We start from the raw sequence: 19,236 nt of genomic DNA on the forward strand, positions 1-19,236 counted from the left end.
CATTAAGAATAGGTTGCTCCAGCAAATGCCCATTTAGAAGAAACAGCTATATTTATGTTTGATTCAGGCAAGCTGTACTATCTGCCCTGCTGTCTGCAGACAATTACATTTAGAGATGGCATGCAGCAGGCTTCACAATAGTGTGCTCAAAAAAGCAAACAAAAAAAAACCCAACCCAAATCTTTTTCTTTGAAATGTGATTATTTTTTTTTCTTGGAGTGATGAAACTAATATGGAGACTGTGACACCATCATCTCTAATATCTCAGTCCACATTTAATTGGTTTTAAGATGGGGAATTGCAGCTTGATTGTGATTACTTTAGTTTTTAAGTAGCACTTGAGTCTGAGAGAAGCATGCAAAACATCAGTGACTACTGGTATTAAAATGAGTACAAATAGGCACACCTAGTGGAATAAATCCTTGCACAATTGTCTCAAATAATCATATCTGCTAAAGAATGAAGTACAATTTCTTTGATGGTGGTCTTTCTCTTCTTTACTGGACTTAAACAGTCATTCTTTCATACTTGAAGCATTCTATAGCCCTTGTTCCATCAGTTTTGTGAACTGTGTTTCAACAAAAAGCTCGATTTTTCTATGTGGCCTGTTACATGCTTCTAATAGTGACTGCATAGCCTAAATGAGGGGAAGTGACATTAGTCTCAAATATAGACTGTCTTCTTTCTTCTTCAGTAAGCAATGTGTATTTTAAATGTGACAGAGAATTTTACAGGAAGAAAATTGATATTTATTGATTCATGTTATGCTAATGTGTGTTTTCTTTAGGTCCATTCCGTGGAGCCTAACCAACCGCAATTTAAAGTATTGAGTTTTGAAGATTTAGTTGCATCTGGTATTCCTGTTGCACCTGAGGATTCTGCATATTGGGACAATTTCTGTTCAAAGCAGGAGGGTCCAGTGAAACAGAGTTCACATTCAAGATAAGACTGTGTATAAGAAAAAGAAACTTGTCAAAGTTATTATGCTGTTATCCTGTTGAATTTGAAGTACAGGAATAAGTGCACATATGTAAATGAAATGTATCTTTCCCTATTTAAGCTGACAACCTGATTTTCATGACATTTCATTGGAATTGTAAGGTAGACGTATTTCCTTACTGAAGGAATTCTGAATGAGAAGCCTAAACCAACATGCCTTTTTGCATCTCCTTGCCTGTGCTTCTTGCACTTCAGTACTTATCCAGGCTAGGAGCAGAAAGCAGCTGTACAATAATGTTGTTTATTAGTGAACAAGTGTTTAGTATATAAAAATGTGTTTCCGTACTAATTTATGCTGAAGCTTAAATTATGATACTGCTTTTTCTCTTACAAAAATTATTCATTTATTCTCAGATGGACAAATAAAAAAAATGCTACAAGTTCTTATACTGTACAACACTTGGTGTTTGTGAAATGCCAGGCTGAAAAGGTCTCCAGTAATCTTGGAGCTACGTGTGTGCAAAAATAGTTTGAGACAGAGAATTCACTTACAGATATTTCATAGTCTTTTCTCTTCTTATCTTTGTTAATTAAAGCTTCCTGTACACAACTTAGTATTTGTCTTTTAACAGTTCTTTTTTGTATTTTTTCCTCAGCAATGGATGCAAGCCAAGCAGCAGTTCAATTTTCCTAGGCTTGCATTTGCATCAGTCATGGGGGAAGCCCAAAGAAAAAAAGAAAGCTATTTACTTTTTTCCAAATAGTCTTGTAACGTCTGATGACAGAACATTTTACTGTCCTAACATCAAATGAAGGTTTCTGGAGATCTGTAGATCTTGAGTGCTGATCTAGAATATTTTGTCTTCTTTTTCAAAATAAATCCTGTTTTGTGCCATTACTTCTCACTCTTCTTTCTAGAAATCATAGATACAATGTGGTCCATCTAAATTTAAGAAAACACACTGAACAGAATGATCTTTGCACAAAAATAATTACCTTCTGTCCTACAGTTAAACATAGATCTTCATTGAATTTGGGGTTGTGTACAAGTAGTCTGCACCCTGTATTCTGGTGTACACCATGAAAAGAAGAATCTACTTGTAGTGTAACCACTGAATCTATGCCTTATTAATAAGATTAAGAAAATTTTGTGAGAGAGAATGATTTTTACAACTATTATACAAGCATTTGGAGTTCTGAACTCCATTGAGTAATTCTGAATTCAAACATGCTGCTAAACTCTCCTGTTTGCAGTGCTGATTAATTTTTTTTTCAATTTCTGAGTCTCTCATCCTGCATGCTCATCATAGTTTTTAATGTTACGCTTTTTTTTCCCCTCCAAAACTACAAATCAGTAACAATGACTCTTCCCTCCAGTCTCCACAGGGACAAAATTAGATGTTCAGCAACTTCAAATCTGAAGTTTAAAAAAATACAGAATACTTTATATACAAATTCTAAGTCATGAATTTCAGATTGTCTTTTAGAAAAATTAAATTCAACTTGCAATAAATAATTTGTAATCCACAGAGGTCCAGTATATGCCAGTCAGTCACTGGACCTATCAATTGCAGCTTTGCCAGACAGTTTGAAATTGCCAACTTTTCTGTAGGCCGGTGAATCAGACTGCAAATATGGGATAAGCTGAATAGAAAAATTTCCGATCTAGATTTCTGGGGATAAGAGAATTAATTTCATATTAGAGATTGGTTATTTTTGCATGAAAGCAGTGTCTCAAACCAGAAATTTTCTTTCATTGGAAAGAGTTTTAAAAGTATTAATGAAATTATTTGTAATATTGTGCTTGCATGTAAGTAGAGGACAAGACAAATTTGTTAAATTAGAAAATTGTGCTTGGTTTTCTTGCAAGAAATATGATAGTCTTCAAGACTGTATCTAATTAGAAAGCGTTTGTTTTGGTTAGTTTTCCATTAAGTAAAATCTTAGTTTAGAGTGGTTCATAAAGAATTTTCTAGAAAACTGCAGTTTCTCATAATGTGATTTTTTTTCTGTGTCTTTTAATTTGCACTGAGCTGTTTGAAAAATAAGGTTAATCTCATTTTTAATTTTAATAGCAGTAAGGTTACGTGATGGTAATGCCTTTTGAAGAGCCACTTGAGTCAGGTTGTTTCATGTCAGTGCAAATGGACACAATTGTTATACTTGCTTTTACCTCAGTGGGAAAGAGCAGCTGGATCGTTATGGAATTTTTGACTGAAAGCATGCTGCTAAAAGGCCAGCAGGACATTCTGATTCCTTAGGAATGTGAATGATCCTTCTTGAAGTCAGAAGTAAGTTTTTCTTGATATCTGTGCTGTGGAGGCACATACTGAAATAAGTGGTGTTAGTGTGTACAAATAAATTAATGTTATTTCACAGTTCTAAGATAAATTTCTTTTTTAATTCACCATCACACTTTTTGCTGACAAAAAGATAATTGAGCCTTTTCTCCACACTAGGCCACAGTACTGCCTTACTTGCATTTCCACAGAATACAGTCCTAATGGTCACAGAGTCCCTCTGCCATTTGAGAGTGGCTTCAGCTTCCCTCGCTTGGTCAAGGTGTCAGCCCAGTCCAGGGTAGGTGAGCTGACCTTTGCTGTCTCCCATCATTCTTCAGTCTTGTTTACATCTAAAAGCCTCAGGGCCTATCCTTTCCTTCTCCAGAGCTCCATTCCTCCATCTGTTTTGTTTTCTACATAGTGTCCTTGACATAACTGTACCATGTGCCTGTGAGGGTAAGAAGCTGTAGAAACACATGTTCTGCTCCACATGAGCCTTTCCCAGCAGTGGCTGTAGACTTTTTCCCCTATGGAAACAGCATTGACCCATCCTCCCGTTTCTCAAATTCTCAGATTTTGGTCTTAGATTAGATCCCAGGTTGTCCTAGGTGGCATATCAACAATGTTTCTGAGAAGTATTTCTTAATAGTCTCTGACCAAAAAATAAATTTTAAAAGTTTTGTTCTTCAGTGAAAAGATTGTTAGAAATGAATAGATGTGTTTTAGTTTGGACTTGTTCAAAACTTTTAGTATCTTACATCAAAAATGGTCAAGTGGATTAGGAACTTCAGGGAGTAAAACTGGGTTCAAGGCATTTATCAAGTGTGTGATGAGAGACAGGTGCCATTTGATGTGAAAATCTGTAACTGAAAAGTGGATCATGTAAGTTCACTCAGCCTTTTACAGAGTCTGTAAACTTACACAAGATGTAGATTGTTACTATCTTATGGGATCAAATCCACTAATGTTAATCAAGTATGCTCATCTTAGACAAGTAATCAGAGATGCATCAACAGAAGTAATGTATATATGGTTGTTATATGTGTGATCTGGGAAACATCCAGGCAACAGCTCAACTTTAAACAACCATCTTTACCCAAGACACTGCAATAAGGAGATGATTTGTGAAAAAGTTGAAAAGATGTTTATGCAAGTCAGCATAGAGTGCCCTTTGTTGGAGCTTTACTGGATTATAATGCTGCATTCTACAAAGAAGATAAGTGGTTCTTGGCAGATTGAGACTGTCAGTCTTAACAGCTGCCTAATTCTGCAGGTGTGCTTCATTATCCTCCACAATTCAGTTAGTTTTGATTACTTCACTCTTTGTAGAAAATGTAAGCATGAAAATAAATTCTGAATTTTCAAGGGAAACAGCATTTGAAATAATGACTTTTTTTTTCAAAAAGTCATTTTTTGCAATATGTTATTTTCTTTCTCTGCACATGCAAATTATTATTATGAATCCTGTTTCTTCTAAGATTAGGTATAATTTCTTTACTGCAATAAAACGTGGAATTTTTTGTGTTTGTGCTGACTATTTGTGGTTATTATTTTACCTTGTTATTACTTAGATTGAGACAGAGGTAAGATTATTGAAACACTTGTCTAGCACTCCTTTGCTATTTCGGTAACAAGTTATGGGACCATGAAACTGTACATTCTTAATGACATCCTTTGGATGAACCATGAAGCCAAGGTCTGGACCAATTCTCCACTACTTCTTCCAATTTTAATTTTATAACATGCAACCCAGTTTCTGACAAACAGGACGTAATATTGGTGCATTCTGTGCTGGAGTGTTTCTCATCTCGTGGTCGAAACTGGTATAGTGTGAAGTTTAACAGTCTTGGGAAGATGCACATTTTTAAATACAAGACTACAGTGCTGCCCAGTGTTGCTTAAAATGAAATTTCTGAAGATTTGTTTTTTAATTAGGACATGGAACAGTTTTTGAGACTGTAGTAGGAGCTTCTTCACACAGAAAAAGTTTTTTTACTCGCCCAAGACTTTTCTTTAAAAAATATGAAAACCTGTTTTTTTTGTATTTATAAATGATTTAAACAGTAAGGGGACGAGTATTTCAATTGAAGCTCATCTTCTGTTTTCCAGCATCTCTTAAGAGTTCTTCAAAGGTTTGCCAGGATGCTTGTCAGATATGTCCTAGGGATTTAGTGATGCCTTTTGACATTTGGAGCAGGAACACCAACACAACTTGGAAGGACTTTAAGGGCTTCGATAAATGGTAGTGCTATACTTATGAATGGCAAAGCCTCTGAAGGGGTAGTGTAAGAGTTTTCTTCAGATTCATATTTTTAAAGTTGTATAAATGTCTCACTTTGGATTGGTAATTTCCTCATAAACATAGGCATTTAAGTCTAGTCAGATATTCCACAAGAGCACTGAGATTTTCCTTGCAAGCTTGCCCCTTTTTTTGTTAAAACACCTGAGTAGACAGGTGCCTCATTTCTGTCCTGTTTCTGTGTGTGTTGGTGTGCCTCGTGCTGTGCCCTTGGTACCATAGGACCTCTAACACACCTACCTGAGGTACTTTTACTGCAACAACTTTCAGTGGGGCTAGTCCCACCATGCCTACAATTTCTGCTGGCAAAGTTGTGTTTGAGCTGGGAAGAAAATGTATTGGTACCATTACCAAACTCTAGTAGATTAATGGAAAATATGAGTAAGGAAATTGCATGTAAAGACTTTAATGCTGTAATGCAAATAATGAAAAGTAAATGTAAAAGAAAAGGTATACTAATGCTAGCTTTTAACTCACAGAAGTTCTTAGTTTTGCTTTGTTCTAAGTTCTCAAAACAGCTGAACTTGCTTCAATCCTATTATTTGGGTTTCTGGAGTTTTTTCCTCTCAAGGTTAAATAGTAGCATCTGTGTTACAACTTCAAAGTCCCAGTTAAGATTTTCCAGTTGTGAGTTTATCTTGTCCCTGTAGCTTAATGTTTCCAGACTTGGTTCAGTGTTCTAAAAAATTGCTTTCCTTTAATCCTGAAATAGGCTGAAGTTCACCCAAGTAGCCGGTCACATCCACTTAATTCCTGGGAATCTTTGTCCAAAGACACAAATCAGGAGCTTGGCGTGCCCTGCTTCAGCAGCTGCTTGAGCAGGCAGTGGTTTCTCAGCTGTTGGGTGTGACACAGGTTTGCTCAGAGGAGGAGAGGACCTGCTCCTGCTGCAGGGGCTCTAAAGCTGCCTCCTGGTTTCTGGAATTACCTCACTCAGCTGAGTGATACTGCTGCTTGGTGTCACTGAATACCAAACTCTGCATGGGGTGACTGTTTTGATTCTTTATTTTGCAGTGTTGGAGTCAAACATTCTGCCCCATGAATCTGCTACCACCTGTTTTCACCACTGTTTTCAGTTTATGCCTTTGAATCAATATACCATTGGTTTTGGCTTTAAGGTATCATAGATAGCAATCGTAATAACGAGTGCAGAAGGGAAATGCAATAAGAATAGCAAAAATATTAATAATTTTTATTAAAATTATTGCATATTTTATATGTATAATTGCATGTTATATGTACTAAGCTGTATATGTAATATTTTCCAATAATAATTTAATAAATGTATTATATATTTATAAATGTGGACTTCTGTATATATGCACACACTGCTTATCTTATCTTTCAGTTAAGCACAGGTCTGTATTTTCCTCTTCAGATAAGTACACAATTATCAATACATAGTTGAAATATTCATTTGTTATTTTTCATCATAGGGGTGTTTTGGTATATTTAAATGATTCCCTATAGAAGTTACTTGGGGTTTGCATTTAAAACAGCACACAGGCAAAATTCAAAACATACTGCCTTGAAAATATTTTTCTCTTTAAAATGAATACCCTGTTTTCTCAGCTTCAGTAGCAAAGTTTTCAGTAATTTATCACAGCTGCCATCAGGTGAGTGGATTCTCAATCCTTGTATCTGTTGGTTGTACAATGTGCTCCTCATCCTAATTGAGAGCTTTTGTGAAAGGCACAGTGAACTGCTTATTCAGTGAGGTCACTCGTCTCTTTGTTAGAGAAATGGAATTTTCCTGCAGTTATTAAGTTCAAGCACTGAATAGAATAATATTCTCAGCAAGCAGTGTTTCCTACCTGCATAAAAGCATTTTGTTAATCTTGTGATGGTTACATGGTCTACAATTAATTAGCTGCCTGTACAACATTAGGAAAATGTATTCGACTAATTTTGTGTAGTAAAACTGTGTGGGTAGAGGTTGTACTCTGGTTTTGTATTTCCACATACCACAATTACTGTTCTCATGTGAATGAAAACAGTGTATTACAAAGAGACTGAGACTGATCTTTCTGATATCATTGTTTCTGCCTAATTGCTTATTAGGATCTTTAGATTATTTGCTTTGTTAATTTAGAAAGTTTTCCACAGAGTGCAGTAGAATATTTATTTGCATTTCAACTCTAGAAGTCAGACTTCTCCTGTTTGCAGAAATCATTGTTATGTCTTGGTCACCTTTTGGGATAAAACCAGAAAATAGCAAATTGCTGATTGCAGTGGAAGCACATTAGTTTCAATTGGATTGGATAAAGTCAGATGTGCTGGCCACAGCGCTATATAGTGCTGGTTGTGTAAATGCCTTTAAGAAATCAGAAAATACTTCTATTCTCTGAGGCAAGCCTTCAGTGGAAGGCAGGCAGTAGCGGAAGGAAGGAAGTGGCAGAAGGAAGTCGTGGAAGGAAGGAAGTGGCAGAAGGAAGGAAGTGGCGGAAGGAAGTGGCGGAAAGAAGGAAGTGGCAGAAGGAAGGAAGGCAATAATTTCTCCTAGAGGACTGCTGAAAAAGTGAAGACCTCCTGAATGTGGTAGGAATTCTAAAACACATATGATTTACTTATAGATGCCAATTTGGGGACTTCAGAAGTCTTCTAATAGAATGATTATGGTTTTGGTTATGTTGGGGGTTTTCTTTGAGTGACAGCAGTTGGAGTGCAGCATTGATTGGATTGAGTTGTTTAGTTTGTATAAACAGGCTTTTAAAAGGCAAATGAAAATTCAATTGCATTAGAATTTAAATGTGTTGATGCAAGTATCTGTTTGCTATGTTGATACAGATATGTGGAGTACACACATATACATATGCATATATTTACACACATAATCAGCCTTACAAGAACTAGGAACCAACCCCATCTCTATTAACTCTGTAACCAGGAAGTGTCAGAGAAGTGCTCCAAGAGTGGGTAATAAAAATGGTAGAAATAATTTTGGCTGATGCAAGAGAAAATTTAGGATCCATTAGCTGAGAAATAAAAAAAAGTGCCTTGAACAAATAGGAGAAGGAGCAGATTAAGATGTAATTTTTTTATCTGTTGGAAGCTTTTATTAAAAATACATGAGTTAAAATACTGTGAAAATTAGTGAATATAGTAGGTAAATATCTATTTTCTTTATCATTTAATGATTAGTACTTTGTATGAAGGAAGTCAACAGGAACTGAAGAATCTGTACTGAATTTATTTTACTTTAGTCCATTGCTCTTAAGGCCTTTCCTAGTTCAGCATTCAGTGGGACACAGGAAAAATCCATGGTACCTTTACAGTATATGCTTGCAATATTTTTGAAGAGACCAGGAGCAACTGTTTCAGAAAACAATTGCTTCTGAGAAAGAGAAGCTCATGGTGGGTTGCCAGGTAGAAAAACACCCGTTAATTAGAAAAACTGGTGGGCGCATCACAGTCAAATAACTACAGTGTCCTGCTTTAAAGAGGTGGTTTCATGGTGCTGGTGTAAGGCAGAGTATCAGAAATGCTGCCTACATCTTCTTTGTGCAGTACAGGTCCTTAGGACTTAGACAAACCTGCTGTTGGTGTCAGTAAAATTATTGGTAAAAGAGTAATCAAGAGCATAAGTGTTAATGGAAGTCTGAATCTCAACTCTCGTGAATTCTTTAATCCTGAACTTCTAAGAATGGACAGCTGTTATCTTTTATGTGTGATGATTCCCCAGCTCTAAAGTATCCCATTTCTACCGTGGGACGCTGAGTCAGATGTTTGTCCATTACAGCATGCAGGGCTTCCCTCCTGGACCCAGGAGGGTCTCTGAGAGCTCACATAAGTTGGGGAAATTTGGTGAGAAAAATGATTCAGGCCAAGCACAGCAAACCAGTCTAGCACCTGAGCTGACATCAAACAAGACTTTGGAAGAAGAAGCTTTCATTCTTAAGGTAAGTACAAAAGCAGCTAAAACTGGAGTCTCTAGTGTTCTATTTGTGGTGAAAACTACTGTTCTAGGATGTATAGAATCTAAGATAAAAGTCCCAGTCTGTCAGTTTTTCATTTATGTACATCAAAGCATGGACTTTCAATTACGAATAGTACAGGACAATAGCACAGTGGGGAGATAAGAATTAAGAAGTCTTCCAATTCTGGTGGTAAAATATTTTTCTCCATTCCTTTAGCTTCCAAAGTGTAATATTTCTGCATGTCTAACATACATTTTCTTGTTATTATGATATATGCCTTTTTGTTTATTTTATTGGTCTAAAATTGCATTTCTTCTCCTTTAACTATTGAAGGGCATATGGTTATGTTTTAACTGGATGTCTGCTAATATAAAAGTGTCATTTTAGAATTAGTGTCTGCCTGCTGCCTGTATTTCTGTGCAACCATAATAAAATCTCTTCTTGTTGCCTCTGTTTTCCCTCTGTCTGTATATCATGAGCTGAAACGGCAAGCCTCTTTTGAGAAAGAAACTGTCTTCCAGTAAAATGGAGCCTTGGTCCCAGCTGGAGACCCTTTGCATTACTCTTACGTAAATACTGCAGGAATAATTGGATCCCACCAACAGCAAACCTAATAATCCAGCAGCAGCTTCTTCAAGCTCAGATGATGATGTTGTGCATGGGGATCATCCTGAGCTGCTGTGCTGATACAAGAATGACTTGGATGTTTGTCTGCTAGTACACTAAAGAGATGAGCAGAGACCTTGGGTGGCTCCTGTGACTGAAGACATTGCTGCCACCCTGGCACATTGCATTTCTCCATCTGAACCGGAGGTGAATTTCAGATGAAATTTCCAGCTGGTTTCATGCCTGCCTGCTCCTCCATTTGAATTAGTAAGTCTGTAATGGAATTATAGCATGTCTGTGCCAGTAATGTTTATACAGCAGGCAGTATGCCAAAGGCTTGACAATATCATAACTTAATTAAATGTGAGTGTATGTATGAACAAAAAGATAATTCAGTTGTGCTTAGGGTATATAGCCTCTGCTTGTCAGGCTTTCCTGCTTAACCTACAACTTCTTGGACAGAATATTTTTATCTTCTGCTGGCCAAGGTCTCTTGTGATACTGCTTACATACCAAGCCAGTTCACAAATGCTTTGTAATCACAGCATATTTCGAGCACTCTCTTCCTCCTGTTCCTATTCTTTTACCCATTTCAGTTTAATTTCCCTCTATGGGGTACTGAGTCTGAGTCCCACTTGCAGTGGAGATTTTCCTTCCCTTGACTGCAAAGGCATTCTGGGCAACAGACTCCCATTTTGTACAAGTGAAAGTGAATACCTGCAGTGTGAGTCTGGGTATTTTCTCTCCCTCTTTTATAATTTCCCTTTTTTCTTTCTCAGTTTCTTGTTTGTCTCTGGATAGGTTTTCCTCTTCTTCAATCTAAAGCCTCTTCTATTTTTCTCATAAAACAAATCCACATTTTACTTGCCAGTTTGCTCCCTCTTCACAGCCTGAAGATCTCATGCTGCTCTGTGCTGGCTACAGAGGTGGGGAAGGTGCATCGAGTGAGACTGACTCAATCTCCCTGTGACACTGTTTTCAGGCAGGAGTAGAGTCTTCCTGCTTTCTGGCATAGATGATGTTCACTCTTTTGGAGCAGCAGTCAGACTAAGGGTTATGTTGATTTAATAAATATTTTTTATTTTATCTTTTTGGGGCAGGACCTGAATTTATAATGAGGCAAGGAAGGTGTGTGGGTTTGTGCCACATGGGTGTTGCTAGCATTGTTTTCCTCTTTACGTGGGACCTGCATCAAGTTATCAATGCATTTGCTTCCTCATGTGTAAAATGGGCTGAGACATTTCTATTATCCAGTGGTTTGATTTGTTTAGTGCCCCAGATTCAAGCTTTTAAAGAGATTAAAATGTCCTAAAAAGTTGTTATTCCAGTTGGGTCTATAGGTTTTGGAAAGACATCAATGGACTTTAGAGGCTTTGCTAGCTGTGTTCAAGCAGAAATCAGCATAATCCACTCTGAAGGTTCTGAGTGCATCCACACACACTACCAGCAGAATAGAATTAAGTTTTATACTATACCTGAATGGATTTAGGTGGCAGTCTACTGCTTTCTTTACTTCTATCAGTGCAGGTAGAGCCAAAAAAGCCAACTACACCACCACTGCGAGCCCTCTGGGATGCACTGAGCCACTGCTGCTTCTTTGCACCTCCCAGGCTGGTCCAGTCTGGCATCGAGTCAATTTAACCAAAAGTGTTCAAATTATCCATTTGATGGAAAAGATGAAATCACACACAAGATAATTAAACCTTCTCACTGAGGTGGTTGATAGTAGCCAAAAGACTGCAAATGGCAGAAAACTCCACCAAAAGACTTCAAAAAAGAAGTACCACAACAATGTGGCAAATCAAAAAAGAACAGTGGTTTCCTGTGGTTTGTGTGAGCAGTCTTAGTGCAACTGGAATTTTTGATGAGATCATTTGCATAAAGGGCATATAAAGTTTCATTTTAAGTCTTAAGGTATTTAGAAGTTTATAAGGATAAAATTATTTCTCAGGGGTATCAAAATGTAGTAGATAGCTGGAGGTCACACAGCTAAGCTGTAGGAATTGGATAAACGTTCATTTAATGTGACAAGTGAATAATTTTGTGTTAGCTTAATGTTTTCAAAAGCTTGTTTTATATTTTAATTGCTTATCAATGATTTATGTTGCACACCACAGGAACAGAAACAGTGACTGGCTTAATTACGCATAAAAAGTAAAATGCTTATGAGTTTATTATTTTCTGCAGTACATAATAAGTTTTCTATTGTTTCCCCATGAGAGAAATATAAATATTTCAGTATATTTGAATATATTATCCAATAAATATAAACTGAGATATTGCTTCTCTTCAGTCTTTGTCCAACAGACTTATGAGGTCCAAATCACTCATTATGTCATCTGTGATAGAGAATCATGTATCTGAACATTCATCTTCTGGCTGCTTGTATTAGACAGTGAACAAAGCTGTAATCAAAGCAGCATTTAAACTCGACATATAACTAGTTTGCTGCTTCTCTTCCACTGGATATATAAGTCCTAAGAAATGAAGATTGTCATTGTGGGAATAGCATGAAGCAATCTAGAAAAAATACCTTTGAGGTTTTAAAATACCAGCCGTTTTGATAGGTTTTAAACATCCTGGGGCAACTTCAAATGAAGATCTCAGGAGCAGCCATGTCCAAAAGGTATGTATGAGCCAGTGAAGGGAACCTACAATCTAGAAGCCTTTAAATAGCATTCTTAATAGAAGAAATTTTGGGCCCAGATGTATATAAGCTATGAAAGAGGAAGCAATATCTTCTGATTCCTGGAGGACAGACGACCGGTCAATGTATGAGATGGAATTCCGTCACTGTAGGTGACAAAGCCCAAGAGACAGAGACCCCAGACCTTTTATGCCCACAACCATTTGAGAAATAAAAGCAGTAGAGGCAAGACAGAAAATCCCATGCCCCTCTGGGGGCCACTGAATTTCATAAACTGTTACAGGATGATGGGTTTGAAATTCTGCATTATGTTAATTTAGAATTATGTTAATTTTTTAAATTCTTAGTACCATGTCTGACTCGGGAAGGAAGATGTAATAAGCTCTGACTTACTGAACTCCGGTAAGAGCTGGGTGGTGCCATACTGTGGTAGCTCATGAGAAACAGACCTCAGACTCCTTGCAAAGTACAGCCCTGTACAGCAGTGGAGGCAAAATCAAATTTTGCCACAAAGAGGAAGAAAACAACATAACAAGAATGCACTGCCTGGGCTAGAAAATATATCATTGCCATGCAGAGAAGGTGAGAAGAAGAGAATATGGTTACTCTGTGCTTCCCTCCCTTCACTCTGTTCTATATCTAATGTAAAGACATTCCTCTATTGTGACCTTCTCCCTCTATTTCAGGGGCGGCACATGGACAGTCCTGGGAGAAGACTGAGCTGGATATGCAGCAGGATGGCCCAGCTGTCACTGGGACTTGGGAGGTCCTTAGATGGAGTCACACAGAAGTGGTGCCTCCTCTTTGTTAGCAATGGCAGCTGAATTCCTACCTGTGCTTGAAGACAGCTGGGACTTGTGTGATCGCTGAGCAGTGCTGCAGCCAGGAAAACAGGAAAACTTGATATGCACATGAGATCAAAAGCTTGTGTTGGCTATTGATGCTGGACCTTTTCTGCAAGTTCCTTACTGTCCCACATTTACAGGATCAGCATCCTGCTTATCCTATAGCTAGTCCTACCTGGATGCTGCAAAGGAGAGTATTAGAGCCAGCAGGGTGAAGTGAAACAAGAGGAGTGTTTGCAACTGGTGCCTATGGGTAATTGTCCTGCAGGCACTGACTGACAGATGGGCTAGGAGAGAGTCAGACCTCTGTGTGTGAGCTGAACTGCCATTGCCATTTGGGAGCAAATGAGACTTTCTCCTCCTTGATTCCAGGCACTGGAAATCTCCAGAAAGAGTCAGAAGGCAAAGTTCTCTCATAAGCTTCTTTCTTTATCCTCTCTGTGACTTGTCTCAGCAGTTGCAAAAAGAGGAAACCATTTCAAAATTTTACTTAGGCTTCTGCTCTAGTTTTTGGTTACTACTCATAGGTTTATCCTCTCCCTCAAGTCAGATGTAATCATAAAAATGTAGAGAAGTTCAAACAGTGTTTGGAAATACTTTCTGGAGAAAAGCCTTTCCGGGTCTCTTCTCTATTCCATATACTAGGCTTCTGATTACTTTTAAATTTGTTTTTTTTTTTCTTTTTATCCATGATTTTTTGTTTATAAAAATTGTGTCCTTTAATTTTGACCAGACCAAGTCTCCTCTCTAACTTTCCTTACTTCAATACCACATATTTTATTCTTTATTTAAAACAACTTACAGACTATGGTGAAGGAATAACTGTTCGTATAAATCAGCCTTGGCTGAATGGCCAATACAAATTTACCTTTAAAATATTTCTATAATGTAATTATTATTTAAATTATTGCAGGAAAACACATTTCTGGTGCTATTGCCAGACAGCTTTTGATGGATATAATTGAGGATGAGTTTACCCTGAATCAGCAAAGGCAGATATGTGGGCAGACCTCTCTGCCACTGAGGTGTCTCAGGCTCAGAGGCTCCCAGTGAAAACACTGGGTTTGAATTTCCAAGGGATCTGGAGCAGTGCCTAGGAAGAGCAGGGGCTGTATGCACTCAGTCTAGTTAGGTATGTGCTGTATTTAATTTTTTTTTCAAATTTATTTTCAAGTCTCCTCTTTTGTACAATTGTTTCAAAATCCTCCAGCCTATTTCCACCAGATTATAGTTTGGTCCAATATTCTGGAAATAATGATCCCATTCAAAATCCACACCCTGCCTGATGTTTTCAAGGCTGGCCTTGGTTTGAATGAAGAAGAACAGGGTGTCTAATGCAAATGTAATGATGCATAGAAAGCAACTATTTAAGCTAAGTGGAGCGTAGCATTTACAATTAGAAGCCATTTAAGTATTCTCAGAATCGCTACTACTTAAACTGTGTTTATAATGTTTATCTAAATGCAAATGAGAACACTGCTGTTCATATCTATGTTTGCCATTTTGCCTTAGTTTGTCAGGAAAAGAGCTTTGATGAACTTTCTGGAAAGAATTCTTACAACTTTCTAAAATAAATCTTTGGTGCAAGAAACAGATGCGAAGGTTTTTTAAATTATAACTCTTTGCCTAAAAAACTGCTGAAGTTTTAAGTAAATGTTTTCTGTATTAGGTGTTGAGAACAGGTCCTTTACCTTGGTATATTGCAAAATAATAAATAAAGCTAAATCAATAGGTGTTCATCCAGTTTGCCTCTCTTTGCTATAAAAGACCTCCTTCATCCTGTTCACAATTCACATGCTTTGGCTACTGTCCCCTTTTCACTACTGCAATCCATCAAGCAAAAGGTTGAATTTGTCACAGTGCTGAAGAACTGAAGTGCAATGAGATGCTACCTCTAAAAGGTACTGCTTGACAACACAAGTCAAACACAAAGCATATGCTGTGTAGGCGTCCTCTAGAGAAGCCCATGGACTTTTGAGGGCACAGTTTTCAGCTAGCTCAGTTCCCTTCACTGACCTGCCCACCACGGCTTCAGCACTGGCACCTGGGAGGGGAGGTTGAGTGGCAGACGACAGGGCATGGGGAGCAGCCTCAATCACAGCCTCTAACTGCTTCTTCGTTTATCTTGTGCAGGCTTCCATATGACATAAAGGCCCATTTTTAAAGGTCAGAATTTATTTCAGCATGAAACGGTGAGATATCCCTGCCTCTTACATCATCACTTACATCTTTTCATGTTGTAAAAAGAATACTGGCGGAGACCAAGGGTTCATGTTGTATTGGTGGGCTGGAGTTGATGTCTTGCTTTCCACATAGATGACAAAAATTTGGCCTGAATTCTGGCATGGTGGATGCTCCTTACAGGGAGAAGAGTCCGTGTACCTGCTCAGCCCGGGAGTGGGTGGTGACTGCAGTGCCCTCAGTCTGCTCTGTGGCTTGAAGGAAACAGCCAGCTACAACTGAAGCTGAGGGATTAAACCCATACTTCACCTTTTACAAGGTACTTTTCTAGCAGTGGATTTGGCTTTTCTTGGTGCTGGGGCACAGGCTCCAGAGAGGAGGAAAGTTTGAAATGTCAGTGAGGTGCCTTTACATTCAGCAGTGCTGAGCACGTGGGTGTCCTTGGGGAAAGACATACATCATTAAATGGAGTCTGTTGGTGCCCAGCACTGGGGGGCCTAAATGCTTTTTGGGGCTTTAAATGCTGTAATTTGTGCTGTCCAACATGAAAAGAATGACTGTAATTTGCTGCCTGCTCCCCTCATATGTGCTGAAAGAAGGCTAATTATTTGGCCAGGTTTATTGGTATTTGGGCTTTATGAATTTTATCGTATAATTTGATTAGTTTCCCAAAGAGGTGCTCCAAGTTATGTTTCCTCAGGGGACAAACAATTTGTGGGAGCTCCTTCTGAGTATCTCCCATTCCTCATCTACCACTCTCCCAAAATCACACACTCTCTCTTAGCACTCAGTTGTCGATCGGCCTGGGAGCAGCACCACCTCCCAGGTTATTCTGCCTTTCATGCAGCTCAGTTTCTCACCACATAAATGTGCAATGTGCTTTTTGGGCAAAGGCTCCTCTCATTTCTTGGAGGCACTTAGCTGCTTTTCACTTTTACTCTGAGTGAAAGGTGAATGCTGATGTTCTTGGCTTGGGGAGTCTTCATCCACCCTCTTGGTTAAAAAATTTAACAGTGACTCACCTAAACAAGGTGGTGCCTTCTGAGCAATTAATGATTAAGAGCTTGCCTTAACATCAGCAACATATTGGAAAAACAGTCATTTCAAAATTTTTTTAAAATGAAAGTATTTAAGTGACTTGCAGTACATTGAAATCTATCATATTGTATTATACATGATTAAAACCCCCCCTAAGAAACACAATACATGTGAGGTTACTGTATCATCATTGTAATTTTAAGAAGCATTATTATGCTTTGTGCTTTGCACAGTGCTGCATTGGTGACAGCTCAGAGAATTACTTCAAGAATTCAATTTCATTTGTGTCAGACAATTGTTTTGGTGAGTGTGTACTGACTTCAGTAAGAATGGCAACTTAAATCCAGCCGAAGTTGGAGTCAGCTCTGGTGCTGGTGTAGGTGTTTATTTTGTCCCCAATGCAGCTACCTTTAGGAGGCAGGAATGCCTGGTCTGAGGTGTCTGCAACTGAATAGTCTTCCTCAGAGAATATATAGTATTTTTATCCTTGATTTCTGTAACCTATTTTAGGAGTCTATCTAAAAATGGCAGAAAGCAGAACAGTAACTTGACTTGTCTTAGACTGGCACTCTACAGGAGAAGAGAAATACAAGACTAATAATTACTAACTTCTCCTGGAAAACTGCTTGATTAAATAGCTGTAGCCATTGTAAGTCACTATTAAGCCCCATGACCAAGGGTTGCTGAGGAAAAAACATTTCATAAAATCTTGCTTAGCTGTTTTCCATTCATGTTTAAACAATCATCTGTGATTACTTCAATTTTCAAGATGCAATGTACAGAGAGAGCTCTGAAACTCATTGCTTTCCACTGTTCAAACCTTATATAGCTAAACCTGTTAGAATAACACTAAATAAGAATGTACAAAGTAGATAAGGTGTGATTTTTTTTCTTTCTGATAGAAGTAGAGGAATTTTTAGTAAACCACTTCAATTCAGCATTTGTAGGTGAAATTGCAGAGGTTAATATGTGCTGCTAAGATAGACCTTCTGAAAAAATTGTTTCTTGATAGTTATATGGAAGCTATTAGCTGCAACCTGAACCATCAAAAATATAACAGTTGCTGTTTGCAGTATGAGTTTTCCATTTCTTGAACATTATTGACGACTTCTAAAACATGGTCCAAAAAATTTGAGAGCATCAGCAGTAGAAGCCAAAACAGGAGGATGAAGACAGTCCAGAGATTTACAGGTTTCTCTGAGATAATTGCTCTCCTCTTTGCAAGCAAAGGTCACTTCAAAAAGTATGAGATATTGCAAAAAGAGAATTTTAAAAATAAATTAAAATCAGGTGTGAAATCTTTTGGAAAATAGTATAAGATGGAAACCAACTGAATTTGCTGAGTTATAAACAACTTCTCCAACTGGCTGTATGACAAATGAATGGCTGTGCCACTTGAATCAGCATGGAAATTCTGCAGCACTTCATGCCAGATCTGGAATGGGACAGACTGCTCGTTATCTCTGCAGCATTTCAAAACTGTAGAAAAGAAATGAAATTACCTATCCAAAATAAATCCCCAATATAAAAATGTTTTGCACTTGGATGTGAATATATGTCTGAATATCTGGAGAAGACTGACTCTTAATAGGGAGATGATGCTTAAAAGACAAGCCAGAGGATGCAATCTGGCTGTTGCTTTGAGTTCAGGGGCCATCTGAAAGTGAACAAATGACCCAAGGGCAGCATCCAGGTTACAAAAAGGCTGTTTATACTAATTAATGTAAATATTAAAATAAACACCAAAAACATGTAGAGAAAAAAGACCACCTCTCTGCAGAAACATGCATGATCCAGCATTGAACCAAACACAGAAAGGGAAAAAGGGCAAAGGGATGAAAATGAAGATTTTTTTCTAATTCATTCATCACTTTCTGACAGGAACATCCGCACATTAAATGCATGGTCTCACTTTGAAGTTTCCAAGGGGAAAAATAAGGAAAGATGAACCCTTTGTGTGTTGATAGTTCTTCACCCAGGGCTAGTGTCTGGGCTCTTGCTCCACAGTACTGACCAGCTCATCCCTTGGCTGCTGAGAGAGGCCCCAGTCACTGCCTGGGAAAAGTGCTGCAGAGTGAAATAAGGCATAAGAGGTTGAATAAGTTGAGTAAACTAAAACCATTGTATCCTTTTTATTTTTATTCTCTTTTTTAACAGCAGAATATGTGATTTCTAATTGGTGGCAACTGCAGCAAATCCCAAAGACATTAAGCCTGAATAAAGGAGTAGCATTTGTTGTTTTTATCCATATGCTACTGAAAGGTATGGCCCTTTATCAAATACACTGTGCCTAAGACATTCAGGTAGAGTTTGTATTCTGGCATTAGTGTTACTATGAAATACTCCAAACCTTTTTTTTTCTCCTAAGACACTGGGGAAATAATTGCATATCTTAGAATAACAGTAAATAGCATAGATGGTGTGAGCTCTGTGTAGATATTTTGTAGAATGTAGATATTTTGTGAATTATCTTTAATTCAAC

General features: G+C 37.9%; 1 protein-coding gene and 1 long non-coding RNA gene across 2 annotated transcripts in view; both read left to right on the top strand.

The window, feature by feature from the left end:
- AASDHPPT (aminoadipate-semialdehyde dehydrogenase-phosphopantetheinyl transferase) overlaps positions 1-2,917 on the top strand; it is a 28,471-nt gene extending 25,554 nt beyond the window's left edge. Inside the window, exon 6 of the mRNA XM_038147276.1 lies at positions 788-2,917. Coding sequence (XP_038003204.1) covers positions 788-946 — 159 coding nt within the window. The 3' untranslated portion in view covers positions 947-2,917. The remainder of the gene's footprint in view (positions 1-787) is intronic.
- A 5,049-nt stretch (positions 2,918-7,966) lies between these two features.
- Positions 7,967-11,172, top strand: LOC119709984. Its single transcript, XR_005259468.1, has 3 exons — positions 7,967-8,058; positions 9,260-9,419; positions 9,917-11,172. It is a non-coding gene; the product is annotated as an uncharacterized LOC119709984 (long non-coding RNA).
- The last annotated feature ends 8,064 nt before the right edge of the window (positions 11,173-19,236 follow it).

This window comes from Motacilla alba, chromosome 1, assembly GCF_015832195.1.
Source record: "Motacilla alba alba isolate MOTALB_02 chromosome 1, Motacilla_alba_V1.0_pri, whole genome shotgun sequence".
Classification (NCBI taxonomy): domain Eukaryota; kingdom Metazoa; phylum Chordata; class Aves; order Passeriformes; family Motacillidae; genus Motacilla; species Motacilla alba.